The sequence below is a fragment of the Sitophilus oryzae genome, unplaced genomic scaffold, assembly GCF_002938485.1.
Source record: "Sitophilus oryzae breed Bouriz unplaced genomic scaffold, Soryzae_2.0 scaffold_1576_pilon_pilon, whole genome shotgun sequence".
In the NCBI taxonomy this organism is placed as follows: Eukaryota; Metazoa; Arthropoda; class Insecta; order Coleoptera; family Curculionidae; genus Sitophilus; species Sitophilus oryzae.
This window is the reverse complement of record NW_022146254.1, coordinates 15,544,022-15,560,481: the sequence shown is the minus strand read 5'-3', so window position 1 is coordinate 15,560,481 and position 16,460 is coordinate 15,544,022. Positions and strand designations below refer to the sequence as shown.

General features: G+C 33.0%; 1 protein-coding gene across 1 annotated transcript in view; it reads left to right on the top strand.

Annotated features, from left to right (window-relative positions):
- LOC115879182 (nose resistant to fluoxetine protein 6-like) overlaps window positions 1–16,460 on the top strand; it is a 51,234-nt gene that overhangs the window by 1,561 nt on the left and 33,213 nt on the right. Inside the window, 1 exon segment of the mRNA XM_030895874.1 lies at window positions 15,947–16,128. Coding sequence (XP_030751734.1) covers window positions 15,947–16,128 — 182 coding nt within the window.

Sequence of the window (16,460 nt, the reverse complement as noted above, 5' to 3'; positions counted from 1 at the left end):
TATAAAATGACAGCGATCTTCATTTCATAGCCATCGCTGACGCCGTTTTTATTCGATCATACGGTATATACAGAGAAGACTACTAGTAACATAGCAAGTTGCCGGACGAATTTACGTTTACCCGTTTTGCGTTCGTATTCGAGATTCACTGCCGGCTAGTCGGCTGGCAAGGTTGCAGTTGTGCTTTGCAGTTGCAGTTGTGCTTGGATGGGTCGGTCATGACAGACTAGGAATACGACTCGAGGAGTGCCGAGTATTTATTATTTTCATTTTAAGTGCTTACCTTCACTTAAGGTAACATTTAAAATGAAAATACTTAAATATTTATTATTTGAGTGTGTTTACAAGCCAAAACTAAAAATAACTAAGTTCTCTAAACCCAAAAAAAAACTAAAATATTACTCTAAATAAAAAAAAAAGTTATAACAAGTGTTCAAAAGGACATTTTTTTGTGCTAGACAGAAGCCTAGGCGGTCGTAAAATCCCCGTCTGACATTGGCTAACATATTAGGGCTGATAGTTTGGAAAACCTCCCGTATTTTTACTTGAAGCTCATCCAGATTATTAGCCCTATTATGACCATACACTTTGGATTTTACATAACCCCACAAAAATAAGTCATTGGGAGAAAGATCTGGTGATCTAGCGGGCCACAAAATAGTTCCATATCCACTAATTAAACGGTTGGGAAAAGTATTGTTCAAATATTCGTGAACAATACGGGCATTGTGGGCAGGACAACCACCTCAGCAATTTGATTACTTGAAAACGTGGGATTTTGATCCGCGGTAGCACAAATGAACACTTGCTTTAACTCCTGTTCTTCATTAATCAACACATCAGGCTTTTTTTGTTTTTGTGGGAACACGAACCCATGTGTTTCAGAATTATTAATAACTCTTGATACAGTAGGTAAAGATGGAATTGGCCTGTCTACAAAAGCTTGTGGAAAAATTGTTTGTATATCCCGATAAGACCTATTTTGGAAATACCATTTTACAATTTGAATTTTCTCACGAACTTCGTAAACATCCATTATTTTACTTAAATAAATTTTACACGAGAACTGTCGCGAGAATCTACGTATTTGTTTTGGCTATTAAAACACGAATAAATACAAATTCTGAAACATTCTTATCGCATATCTACTTATTTTTATTTTATCGCATTTTTTCGCCTGCTTTTTATCCGGCGGACGGGTATACGCTAATTCGTCCGGTTCTGCCTATGTTACTACTACGGTGGTCCGGTCTGTATAAGCTATAAATAATCTATTACAGCTGTAGTAAAATGAGTATCTAACTGGGATAAATAAAGTTGCAAACCTAGATGCTACACTTTTCGTAAACGACTACTTGTGCGGCGGCGGCGGCGGCGGCTTGAAATTTTGATGAAAAATCTGGCAATACCGCATAGAAGAAATGTATCAACCCAACTTTTATTATCTCTTTTTAACACATTTGATTTGTCATTAAGATGTCTATATCACTGTCTTACATATTAAAATCCAGACCACGCAGTCGATGACGGGATCGGTATAAAAAATATTAGCTGACTGAAATGAAGTGAGAGTTTTTTTGTTAATCTTGGTGGTTCGGATGACTGATTGACCGAATGATCTGGTATCTAGATCTGAATATCTTATTTTTGCACTATTTTCCGTTGGCCTTCTATTTTACATTCTACAGTATGTCACTGATTTGCAATGAATATCAATTATTAGAATTAAGCCATAAGCGTGCATGATGTGAGCTGTCAATTGTGGAAGATGGCCGAGTTCCAGACCTAGTTATTTAAAAATTATATTCCCAATTTTTTTTCTTGATTTTTTCCAATATTTTAATAGTTATTTTGCTATTCGGAGCGGAGACAAATCCAATAAATTAGAGACAATTAAAATCGTTCCAGCGGTTCTTGACTGTAATAAATAATGGTGTAACTAACGCGACTTTAGTATATTTATTGAGTTATTGAGAACAGAATACTGGGTGTATTCGGTTTTTACCTCGAGAAATGGTTGGTATTGGTTAAACATTATGATTTTTTTGCTCTAGAAAAGGATTAAAAATATACAATATTCATCAATGCATTAAATCGATGACTTTATTAGGGATGCAAATAATACATCGATATTTCTGAAACATCGATGTTTAAGTAGCAAAACATCGAGGTTTACTATCGATATTTTACTAATGCAAACTATCCATGTATCGATATTTTTTTAACGATTTATAACGACTTTACATCGATTATTTTTGAAGAAACAGAGCCATATATTTTAAAGGTTGGGCATTTTTAAGAACTCCGTTCACTTCAAGGAAAGTGTGAAACAATATTATTGAATGACACCAGATTAACACTATTAATCTGATAGGTAAAATAATGCTATAAACTAACTGAATCACCAATTGATCACATACATATACTAGAATGAATTTAGAAGGAGTGGGAGGGGAGGGGGGGTTAATCTCTAGGACCTTACAGATCTATTGTGTCCCCCTTTCTTAAGTTATAACTCATCATACAGTCCCAGGGCTTTGACAAAAGCCAGTATCTGGTACGGTTTTATAGAGGGTAGTTCTCCATCTCCAATATCAGTCGTACCAAAGTTCATGGCACGAATGGTTGTCGTCTCGGCGCACTCAGTGATGAGGTGTACTGTTGTTTCCCCATGTTCCCCACAGAATCTGCATTCGCCGTTTCTTCTTAGTTTCAATCTACTGAGGTGTTCATTGAGGGACAGTGTCCTGTTAAAAACCCCGTGAAAATCCGAATATTGTTCTTACTTAAACCCAGGAAGATCTTTGATTTTTCTTGATCGTAAGCCCTCAGAAACTTTTTCGAATGTCTTAGACCGTTGCAAGATTCCCATTCCAGGTTGCGGATGGAGTCTTCCAAGTTCTTGAGTCCCGCCTTGAATTGGGTACCACTTGGAAAGCAGAACGGTTCTGGTCCAGTTAGTGGAGTGTTCGCTCCTTTTCTAGCTAGATCATTTGCTTTTTCATTTCCTTCTATCCCTTGGTGAGCAAGCACCCAGAGTAGGAGGACTTTGTTTTCTTTGCCTAATTTATTCAGCTTCTCTATGCATTCTTTGACCAATTTCGAATTGATTGATACTGAGTTGATCGCTTTTAACCTTGTTTGACTATCAGATAAGATGGCTATTTCTTGTTTCCGATAGTTTCTATTTAAGATAAGTTGTACGCATCTTTCGATATCGTAGATTTCTGCCTGTAGGATGCTAGGGTAAGTGTCCATTGGTTCGGAGTATTTGGGTCGAGAACTAAATACTCCGAACCAATGGACACTTACCCTAGCATCCTACAGGCAGAAATCTACGATATCGAAAGATGATCCCTGTTCCCGCATTGGTTTTGGAAGCATCAGTATACCAAGTTATGGTATGGTCTTTTAACTGCTGGGCAGACGTTTCTCTCTTCCAATCCTTTTTATTGCTTAATACTACATTGAGATGTTTCTCAAAGTTGTACGTTCTTGGCATATCGTCCACTGGGAGTTGCAGGAATACATATACTAATAGAAACTATTAGCCGAGCAAAAGACTTCGAACTTCCTCTAGCCATACGTAGCCTTTTAGAGTTCGAAAATGCTTTGCACTAAGGTAATAATAGAAGCGCTATCAAAACCAGGAATAGATAGAAACCAGGTGTTCTATTGAGATTCTTGCCAATATATACAAAGTAGCCAAAGCAAGAGTAATGATATATAAAACAACTCCAGAATTCCCAACTGGCAAAGGAATTCATCTTATAGAGAGACGTAATGCCTCCAAAGCTGTTTACAGCTTACAGCAACACTAGAAGAAATCGTCCGTCCTAACCTAACTGGACTGGACCAACAAGGAACAAATGAAGAACTAAAGCACAAATTAACTGACCAAATACAACCTGCAATAAAGTAGGTCTCAAAATAAATTTAGCAAAAACTAAAGTAATGTACCACAAACTGGTAAACAGAAAATACATATAAATAAAACAACACTGGAAAAAGTAGAAGACGTACCAGTAAAAGTTTGGTTTTGAAAAAGTTTACAATTTTGAATCCCATTATTATTTTATAACTATCAGATAAAGAAATATAAATTTAAAACACTTCATGCCATAAAAACATCGATAATTTCAAGGCGATATTTCTTTACATCGATGCTTGTATCGATGTATCAATAATCGATGTTTTTTGCGATGTTTGCATCCCTAATGACAATGCATTCTTTAAAGCATAACGGAATGTCAATGTCGTAGCGGATTTCTTGTTTGATTGTTCTCGCACTTGAACTTCCTGCAAGTTAAAATTAAAATTGAAGCCATTACATAACAAAACTCAAGACAAAAGCAGTTATCTGTAACCACATTCATTGCAACGATTTTTTTTTCTTTTTCGATCATAAGTTGTTGAATAAACGTATTTGTATGAATTAATACATACAAGCCTTGCCGTGTTTTGAAATATTGCTTATTTATTTTCTTCCTTTGTATAACATAACTGCTTTCTCTAGTCAGTTGGTGTCGTACCATTCAAATATGTCGGCGCGTTTTGCATTAATTTTATTTTTTTCCTTCCCTATTTTTACTCAGAAGAGGTTAAATGTAGGTAAGGCTGTACAGGGTGTCCCATTTTAGTTGAAATCATACACAACAGAACATACAATACAATCATCCAGAACAGGAAACTAAATAATGTTTTATATAAAATACCATGCTAGTGTATCAAATTTTACCTTGTTGAAATATGTAAGTAGACAATTAAATGTTGATATTAAATAAAAATGTTAACAAAAATGTGAACATTCATGATTGGAGTGGACACAAATTCATTGAAATATTTTAAATGAATATTCATTGAATATTTTTGCAGTAATAAAGTTATAATTAATAAGAAATCTGATATAGGTATATATAACCCAACCCAAACCATAAACAACACAACATCACCCTGTATATGGTGAAGTAGCAATATCTGATCTGATTTAAATAAATCTTTCAGTGGTGTTATTACTACAAATTATGTTTTAGTATTAAAATGAGGGTATGTTATATAACCTTTTAGTTACGCCAACAAAACGGTTCAACTTGTTGGGAACTAAAAGACATTCTATTTTTGCTTAATCATTTAATTTACCTATAATGAATAAATGAATCATGTCACCCTTTGCGTTAAATCGTTTCACATTATTATCTGTTTCACATTTTCCATTTCTTTAGGCTACTATTACACTATCAAATCCTCAAAGTATGAATGAATCAATGCTAATACGAGTATATACTTTATAAATGTTGAAAGTAAAAGATCTTTAAAACCTAACTATTGAAAAAAAGTTATAAATTTAAAAAAAGTCAAAGTTTATAGTGGGTTAGGAAGAAGAATGAGTGGGAGGGAGGTTTATTCACTGCGAATATCTCAATAGATATTCGCAGAATATCTATTGAGATATTCTGCGAATTGACAGATAGACACAATTGTCTCCCTTCCTTGAGTTATTACTCATCGTAATAGAGGATTTTCCTGTTTTAGGGGAAAACTGGGTATTTTTCATCCTCCTCTGACAGATGAACAGATGTTCTTCCTCTGAGGGTATACACCCTTCTACGGTTGGGTATTGGCACTTCGTGGCCTTCATAGTCGAGCTTGCCTCCGGCTGAGGTACCCGTGAGGTGGACATTTGGAGGATCTATTTCCATTTTCTCCACCACGTTAACTTGGTCTCTCTTTAGACCTGATACTAGTGTTGTCCAGGATCTATAATAGAGGATATATCCCTCTTTCTCTATAACTCCTTGGATTTGAGGTAAATTCCTATTGTGTATACCCCCCTGACTCGAGTAGATGACTCGCCAACTTCATGTCCTTACTAGACTTAATAGCTAAATATTTTGGCTTTCTTTTATTTTCATTTATTTTTATTGGTAATATATTGGAATGTAGTTATTTAAAAATAACAATTTATTTTTATTTTAAAAGAATAAACAGATTATTAAAAATATTCTTTTCAGAATTCTTTTCAAGAAATGGACCCACCACAAAAGTGTAGATAGTATTTATATATTATGCATTTATTGTACAATTACTTTGGCATATGTATATGGTTTATTGTGTCTAATTATTTAGTTCCGTTTGCTTTACTTAGTGTGATTAAGAATCTATGAATCATTGCTCTGCACGCTGGAAATTTATGCGATTTCTAGTATAAAATTGGGAAATCAAAGGAGGAAATTAAGATATCAGTAGCGCAAATTAAGGTCATCAACGCCCCTTCATTGCAAATTATTGCAAGACCACATTAAATCATAAATAAGATATACATTTAGATTGGATTCTTTGAGGTGACTTTTGGCCTATTCTAGTGCAATCTCTTCAGATTCGGTTACATTCTCATTAACTTAGAAACTGGACCTTAATATGCTCTTTGTCAATGACTTGTCACTTAATACAAAAACCGTAATTTACCAGATTGTTATATCGACATTGAATGTATTCTACCATTTCTTCGCCTGATTGACATAATCTGCACAGAGCTTCGTCTCAGCCCATCAGTTTTAGATGCCTATTAAGTTTGCAATGGTCTGTAGCCCTACGCATTCGTCGTAGGGTCCACATTTCGAAGGCTTCAATTCGGTTTATTGTTGCTACCTTCAGTGTCCATGCTTCCACACCATATAACAAAACGGACCAGACATAGCACTTCACCATTCTGTATCTAAGGCCGAAGTTCAAATTCCTATCTGTGAGAAATCTTCGCAGTCTCAGAAAAGTCGATCTTGCTTGTTCGATCCTGCATTTGATCTCCTGATCCGGATCCCACGTTTCGTTAACCATGCATCCCAAATATTTAAATTGTGTGACCTGCTTGATGACCTCTCCATTTAAGTAAATTCTGGTGTTCGGAATATTGTTTCTGGTAACAGCCATAAATTTAGTTTTTGTAGTATTTATGTTTAAACCCTGTCTTTGGCTTTCACTGTTTACCTTATTTAGAAGGATTTGGAGAATATTTGCATTGTCTGCCAATATCACTGTGTCATCCACATATCGGATATTATTAATTGGAATACCATTTATTTTCAAACCAATGGGACTATCGGAGATTGACTCAGTGAATGCTCTTTCCACATATAAATTGAACAACATTGGAGATAGAATACACCTTTGCCTTACCCCCTTTTTTATTTCAAAATCTTCTGTTACTCCCACGCTATGTATACGAATTTCAGCAATTTTTTTTTTGATTCCAATACAAATTACTGATGAGCCTTATATCTTTTCCATCAAGTCCCAAGTCTGTGAGGTATGATATAAGGAGGTTATGTTTAACGTTATCGAACGCCTTTTCATAGTCTATAAAGCACATGAAGACATCTTTTCTCTGATCTTGGCAATTCTGTACTAAAGTTTGAAGACTGAATATGGCTTCTCTAGTACCAAAGCAGTTTTTAAATCCAAATTGACTTTCTCCACTTACTTCCTCACCTTTTTTGTAGAGTCTTGTATGCAGTACCCGTAAAAAGAGCTTAAGAAAGTGGCTCATTAGACTAATAAGACGATACTCTTTACACGAAGTTGCGTTACTTGACTTGGATAGCGTGATAAACGTAGAACGAAGCCAGTCTTCAAGGATGTGACCGGTGTCATAGATGTTATTGAAAAGCTGTACTATAGTTTTTAAGTTTTGTTCATTAATTAAGTGGAACGTTTCCGAATACATATCATCAGGCCCTGGAGTTTTGTCGTTTTTCATTAATCTAATCGCATGAATAATTTCACTTTCCAATATGCTTGGTCCTGATGGCATGGGAATCTCAGTTGCAGGGTTTTCTGATCTTTCGTCGTTGAAAAGATTAATGGTATAATTTCTCCAAGTTTGCAATAGTTCTTCGGTTTCCGTTATAATTTTATTTTCATCAGTTTTAATTAGGGTTATTGATTTATTATGGTGTAACCCAGCTATCTCTTTCACTTTCTTGTGAAGATGGAAACTGTCTCCAAGGTGACTGAGATTTTCGGCCTCTATACATCTCTCCTTCACCATGTCTCTTTTGCCGTTCTTATTTGTAAGTTAAGTAATCCCATAATTAAGCAGCCTTAAAAACGATCAACTCAGTAAGCATTAATTCGAATTCACTGAACGAATTAGGCAAATAAAATGACCAAGGTATAGAAGGTAATGAAAAAGCAAACGATCGAACTAGAAAAGGAGCGAACACTACTACTAAATGGATCAGAACCGTTCTGCTTCCCAAGTGGAAACCAACTTAAAGCAGAGATCAAGAACCCAGAAGACTCTATCCGTAACCTGGAATGGAAATCGTCCAGCGGTCTAAGATACTCGAAGAAATTTCTCACGACTTACAACCGAGAAAATCATATTTGAGAAGCATTTTTAACAGGGCACTATCTCCTCTATGAACACATCTGCAGATTTAAGTTAAACAACGGGGAATGCAGATTCTGTGGGGAAAATGGGGAAACACCAGAACACCTCATCACTGAGTTCACCGAGACGACAACCAGTCGCGTTTACGGCTGATATCGGAGATGGAGAACTAACCTCTGTGAAATCGTCTCAGATACTGGCTTTTGCCAAAGCCCTGAGTTATAACTCCAGAAAGGGGGACATAATAGATCTATAAGGTCGCGATAAATAACTTCTTCGTTCCATACAATCTACAATCTGCCCTTTGGTACTAGGGTTACCTTTGGTGCCGGAACGATTAGAATGTAGCAAAGGACTTTCTCACGTAACAAACAAGTATATTTTTAATTATTGTTACCGAGGCCCGGTTCTGTGATGGCCAAAAATACTACCGCAATTGGTAGTATTAATTAGAGTTTCCGGAACCGTACTAGAATATTTACTTTCTATGATTGTGGTGTTCGTCAATTAGCAAGCAAGGGATGGTTCTCAAAAGTAAAACCGATAAAAAATTGAGTATCAAATGAAAATAATATCAAATTATTAAGTTACTAGCGTGTACCCGCGACTTTGTTCGCGTCGAATTAATCATTTGTAATGGTGATAATAAAGCAAAGCAAGAATTTCCATTAACATACAAACTGGATAAAAAAATTTCACATTTATGTCAGCATTAGAAAAAACAATATGGCAATATTATTATATAACTTGGTAATATTTGAGGGGTAGTTTCATCTCGTTGGAATTTGACTTTCGAAAAATCCGTTTGCCAAAAATAAGCTTTTTACGTCAAGCAGTTTAAGCAGAATCGTGGTTAATCAATTACCCAACTTTTTGGAACGCCCTGTATGATTTTTTAAAAACTTCAAAATATGTAAAAAACAAAATAAATTATGCGTGTCCAAGCGTTTTCCCGAAAGACTAACTGTTTTTTAAATAACTAATATTGTAATATTTGAGTGGCATTTTCACTCTCTTGGAATTTGAGATTCGAGAAACCCTTCCTTATTGAACCTCTACACCCCACAGTCAATCCGTTTTCCAAAAATCAGCTTTTTACGTTAAGCGCTTTAAGCAGGATATCGTAATTAATCAATGACCAGATTTTTCGAAAAACCCTGTATACATTTTTAAAAAATCTTAAAATATGTATAAAAACAAAATAAAATATACGTGTTTAAGCGTTTTTTCGGAAACTTGACCGTTTTTTAAATAAAAAATATTGTAATATTTGAGGGGTGGTTTCACCATGGTTTCACCCCCTTGGAACTGGAATTTCGAAAAATCCGTTCTTATCGAACCTCTACACCCTAGAATCAACCTGTATGTTGAGTGGTTTGAGCAGGATCGTGATTAATTAGTGAGTCAGTCACTTAAGGATTTTATATATTAGTATAGATGAGAAAGTAAACATGAATTGTACAAATAAGAACACAAGCGAAAAAAGAAAACATATAGGTAGCTTAAAAATTACATTGGAGTCCCGGTTTCTTGATGTCTTAAAGGAACCGGGAATTCCTGGTACTTTCGGTACCTGCATTTCCCGGTTCTGAACCCTATTTGGTACACATACCCACTTTGATTACATTCCCTTTGGTAAACACGTCTGTCTCCCACTGAAGGGAGACTATAGAATTTTATACTTCTATATTCATTGATAACTACGTTTATTGGATCAAAAAGAGAATAAATTTTCAACTTCGGCTTCCGCGTACGGCTTTAGTCGAATTCACTTTCGATTTCTATACATAGTGGAAATCGCAAAGAGTCGCCGGGCAAAAAGTAAACCAGTTCTTAGACGATTACCTAACAACAGACTTACTTAGCAATGCACCGGAGTGCATATGGTATAGGGATGTGCAGAATACATCGATATATTTTTCAGAAATAAACCAAAGATGCAGGCATTGTTTACATCGATATTGTTTTTAGATGTAACCCGAAACATTTTGAAATAAACTCAAACTCCCAGGTACAAAATTCCGCCACCCTAAAATTTTGACTAAATTTGATGTTTCATAACTTTTTAATTTGTAATTCGTTTTTTATGATTATGGTATTAGTTTGTAGATAATAAACTACTGATATTTTTACAATCTTGAATTAGTTGAAAATGAAGCTCTCAATGCCGACCGTTATATTGAGGAAGTCATCCAAGAAATTGTCGTTCCATTTGCTCCTTTCATTGAAAATCTGTTAATACTGATGCATGATAATGTCAGGCCCCATGTTGCGCGGGGTAACGAGTTACGAGTACGAGCAGTTAACGAGTATCTGGATGACGTTGGACTACGAAGATTGATTGTTTGAAATTGATTAATTTAAAAAAAATAATATCATTAACTTGAAATGCTTAGTTTTAGAGCTACAGGATGTTAAACATTTTTAAAATTAGGTTTATTGTAATTATCTTAAATACCATTATTTTTTATTTGAAATTGCAATAGCTTAGACTAATAGTAATAATATTTAATTATAAATTAGGTAAAATATATAATTTATTTTTTTTAATTTTTATTTTAATTTTATTAATTGTTATTAATCAAATTGCGTTTATCTCATCAAGGAGGCCGAATTCAACAAAATATCAAGAGAAGATTTAATTGACATTAAACGGCCTACACAATTTTGATATCAAAAGAAAAAAAGTCAGTGGCGCACATGTTTTTTTTTTAAATATTCCAGTGATAACCCATATGCACGTCCCTGATGAATTTATCGACACTTTTTTAGCATTAAAATATGAAGTACTTATAGTAACTTTTACCCTCAAAATTTCGTTCGAATCGCTAAAAGCACTTGGAAGAAAATTGTAATAGGTAAATCGAAAGATTATTAAGACTTTAACACCCTGTAGCTACGAAACAAAGAAGAATCGGACTAGGTAATGTTGATATGAAAAATAAATCTTATTTAAACATGAGGAATCTCCCCACGAGCGATGGCATATGTTTTTTCAAACACCCTGTATATTTTTGTTTGCATTTTGATTTTTTCTAGATCTGATAAATAACCTATTTTTGCACTATTTTTCGTAGAATTTCTACTCTATAATGTCCTAGTATGTCACTGATTTGCAGTGGACATCAATTATTACAAATAAGCTATAAGCCTACGAGATAGTTGAGGACGATGGCGGAGTTCTAAACTTAATTTATTTAAAAATTAATTTTCTGTACCTATATTTTTTCCGTGAATTTTCCGGTATTTTAATAGGTATTCTGTTATTCGAGGCAGAAACGAATCCAACAAATCTAAAATCATTAAAATCGATCCAGCCGTTCTTGACAGATGATAATCACTACCGAAAATATCGATATTTTTTTCAATATAAACATCTCTAATACAACATGCCTGCAGCCTAGTTGGAAATATTCCGTTTTGTTTTAGTTTATTACTTTTATAAATATAATTAACGAGCACTTTTAGCAGATTATCAAAACCTAGTCTTGCGCTCTCTTTTTCTGTACGAAATAAATTATAAAGAAAGATATATTGCAAAAGATTGCGGGCTATAAATTTTTCACAATGTTATATAATATCAAATGCATAAAACATTAAGACATTATCTGCAGTCTTTTAGTAGGTATATTGCCACAGAAGCAAAACTTTTCATCTAAAAAGCCTTTGGTTTCAGAATCCATGGGAATAAATTACTCAGTAATATTTAATTCTATTTCCATAGAATTACATCTATGTCATTCATTTTAAGACACAAATAATGCCACTCCTGTTAGTGCAATACTATTAAATTGTACTAAATACATTTTCACTATGGAAAACAAATGTTTTATTGTTTCTTCTGCATTACACTATTTTTCTTTCTTTTGTTGTTTTTCTTTTTATCTTGTTAAATAGACCTTTTATTTAATTGTTGCTATATAGATCTTATGGCATTATACAAGGCAGAAATTCGATCAGTGTTTGCTGTATTTCTAGTCTTTTTGTAATTTGTAATTTTTTGTTATAATTTTTTATGTATTATATTTTATATTTTTGTAGTTTCTATAAATTATTTTGTTACACAAATTACTATAAACTATTAGTAAATTAAGTAAAAATAAGATGCTAATTGTAAAAACTGGACTGGAGTTAAAAGAATATTATGTTTTTGGAAATTGATATATAAAATAAATTGTTGCTAAAATCAATTGATGAAAAAATAACGCTAAGTATAGCAGAAAAAGTAAAATAAGGTTTTAAAATACATTAAAGAGTAAAATACTAACATAATGTGGAATCTCCGAAAAATACGAAGTGTTTATCCAGTGCCTAGGTAACATACTTCTTAAGTCCCTAACATTGACTATATTTTTTACTTACTAACTGCAATTTCCTTAATACAAATATATATGTAATTTCTGTGCTGGTTAGAGAATTATAAATGTTAAAGTTTATATTTTGCCCAAGATCTATACATATTAATTGTTATCAAATTCCAGGCTGTTGGTTAGTTTTGGCAGCTTGTACTTTTACTATGTACTTATTATATAGGGTGTCCAAGAATACCGTATATAATTTGGCGGGCCTTTCTTACGCTCATACCTGTTCCAGCAAGAGCAAAAAGAACTATTTAAAGCTGTATGTTTTAACTTTGAGTTTGTTTAAGTTTGTAGGCATGAATGAGGTATTAGTACAAAGAATCCCCAGTATTGACACACTAAGTGACAAATTATAATAGCAAATGCTACAAAAAAAACCTGAATAATTTCATGTTAAAATAAAAGGTTTATGAAACAATGATTTAGTTTATTTCGTTATTAGCTTTGTCCATTAAGGAAAATGAACTAAAGAATACAAAATTAAACACAATTCCATTCCATTACTACAGATTTTATTATTATGATATAACGATATATGGCGTAACAAAAACTTGTTAAAGCTTTCAGTTTGTTTACTTTTATGCTATTTCAAGCTAAACCGAAAATTTCTTCACATTTGTATTAATTACAGGGAAAAGAGCAGTAATGGAAAAACACTATTATACGCAATTTGAACGTCAAATGCCTTCGGGGCATTCAAACGCATCGCACTTTTCTTCATACATGGTTCAGTTGCCTCAGAAGTACTCCAAATATTCAATATATTGAAATTAATTTACATAGATACAAATGCAAAAAGAACTTATTATTTAATTATGCTTCTTATATAACCTACATAAGTAACTAATTTTATGTGTGCTAAATATTTAGGTAAATCCATTTCATTCTGAAAATAATGCCTATGCCTTTATGGCGTTTTTATTTCTTGAAAAAAAACTAGGTACAAAAAAAACATAAAATGTAAAAAAATGCCAAGTGTTCTATCAAAAAGTTGTCTACCACTAGCTATCTGACTAGCGATAATTCATAAACTGTAAAGCATAATTAGTATGTATTGGTAATATAGCCACTAGGAGTATATCCCTTGGTCACTAAAACTTAATACTTGCTTTATCAAGAACTAAGTTACGGGGTGATAAAAAAAAGAAAGTACCGTTAGATGCTTTGAGAAAAGAGTGGTACGGCTGTGTTCAATTTGAGGGAACTTCCTATGTCCCCAGATTCTATAAGATAACCGAAAAATTTAGGTAGGGTCGACATTTTCAATGTAAAAGACTATAAGTTGGTTGGCTGGTACTGAAAAGGCTGTGATTCTAGAGAACAAAACTGATAATAATATCCAGGGTGAGTTTTCTACGATGTTCTCTATGGGTATCTTGGAAACTACTGGAGTCGGTTAAATAGGGAAATAATTGCAGTTTTGTGAGGTCATAAATATGCGCCTTTCAGATTTTTGAAAATGGCTTTCTAGATATTTCGAAAAAAACAAATTTTGTCAATTTTAAAAATGGTCCCTAATTTCATTATAATCTATTTTAGACAAAAAGTTTTCAGATAAAAGTTGTAGATAATCACATCCTTAATGAGGTTGTGTTCTACTTCTTTTTCTAAAGTTTGTCATTTTTGACATATGACACAAACTTATGTTTTTTTAAATAGAAACCATAGTTGGCCATGACTTCATAAAAAGGGCCATTTTTTAAGGTTTTCAGTGATATAATCTATAATATGTTTTTTTTTCGAAAAAATACTGAGTTATAGCCAATTCTTATAATTTTTAAACAATTTCACTTAGTTAGCCATGGAAACAAGTTTAATCGTCGTTGCTCTCAGAAATGTCAAACTGTCACATCCAAACTTTGTAAATTAAAATAACCAAAAATTGTAAATATGATTTTTTCAAATGAAGAAAAGCGTGTAGGATTATTAGTTCAACTTTTCTTGGTCATACATTTTCGAGGATACGTTAGATACGTTTTTTAGAGAACGGTTTTCAAGACATGTTAGAAAAGTTAAATTTAGAGACTCGCGCATCAATAGAGTGGTTCCAACATCACTTTCATTATGACACTCCCCTCATCCGCCATAATGAAAAAAAAAATGTTAAAAATTATTTATATCATAATTATTTAAACTCAAGGATAGGAAAAGGTGGACCAATTGCATGGGCCTCCTCGATCACCTGATCTATCTATTTTAGTTTTTTTATGCGGTATATTTTTTGAATATTTTCTAAAATAACTTAAACTGTATGTAGTGATATTATTTTTTAAGTTTAAGTTTGTGTAATGTAAATTGTAAAAAAACTATTTAATAAAATAGTCTGTCTTTTTATAAGTCATAAATTATAATAATTAAATAAATAACATAATAAGAATACCATGACATAACTAAGTGACATAAGTCAAGAAAGATAAGAATTACTTATAACTCTAACTATTTTTCGAAAAAACATATTATAGCTTATATCGCTGAAAAGCTTAAAAAATGGCGCTTTTTATAAAGTCATGGTCAACTATGGTTTCCATTTAGAAAAAACACAAGTTTGAGTCATATGTCAAAAATTACAGACTTTAGAGAGAAACGGAGAACACAGTCTCATTAAGGATGTGATTATCTACAACTTTTATCTGAAAACTTTTTGTCTAAAATAGATTATAATGGAATTAGAGACCATTTTTAAAATAGCAGAAATTTGTTTTTTTCGAAATATCTAGTAAGCCATAAACTTTTTCAAAAATCTGAAAGGCGCATATTTATGACCTCACAAAACTGCAATTCTTTCCCCGTTTAACCGAGTCTCTATCTCCAGTAGTTTTCGAGATACCCATAGAGAACATCGTAGAAAACTCGTATTTAAACCCTAAAAATTTTTATAATTTTTAACCTTGTATTTAGTCGTTTATGGAATTTGATTAGAGAATCATTGGGTATAAAAATAAAAAGAACAAATAATTACGAACAAAGTGTCTTATACCAATGTAATGTAACAATTCTATTTTTACTTATTTTTATATCAGAGGTTGGTAGGACCTATAAAAATTATTCACAGTGAATAGAATTAATGGCCGAATTCTATTAAAAATGCATTCTAACTTTAGACATGCGTGTTTATAAATAATATATTTTAGAGTTATAATCATTGATACGTTTTATGAATAATATTAATATATGAATAATATTTATTTCTTTTCAGTGTTCGATGCATCGGGTCGTTACAACAGCCCCTTCTTTTTCGGCAACAATTTTTGGCTGGGATCCTTAACTTTGTGCGATGAATTGTCGAACAAAGAATCTAATGCTGAACAACCACCTTTTCTTATACATTTCTACGTAGCCAAAATCAGAATAAGCAATTTTACCAATTTACCAACAGAGGTAAGTATGTTATTTTGATGTTTTTTGATCAGTCTTGATGATTTAAATATTTTAATGTCTACAAATCATTTAAATGTCAACGAAAATACATTTATGTAATGCTTTGATTTAATGTAAAAATCAGAGTTAAAACACCAGTTCTAATGTAAATAATCGAAACTATTATAGTGTTAAGCCCCATACTCACACTTCGCTACTTCACTTCGTTCATTCCTCGCGTCCCTTCGTCCAAAAATCATATATTTACTATTGGAAAATGTCGATTTTATGCGACTGTGTGTTCCTTCCTCCTTCGTCAAAACGCTACTTCGTCCGTTTACTTCCTCGAAACG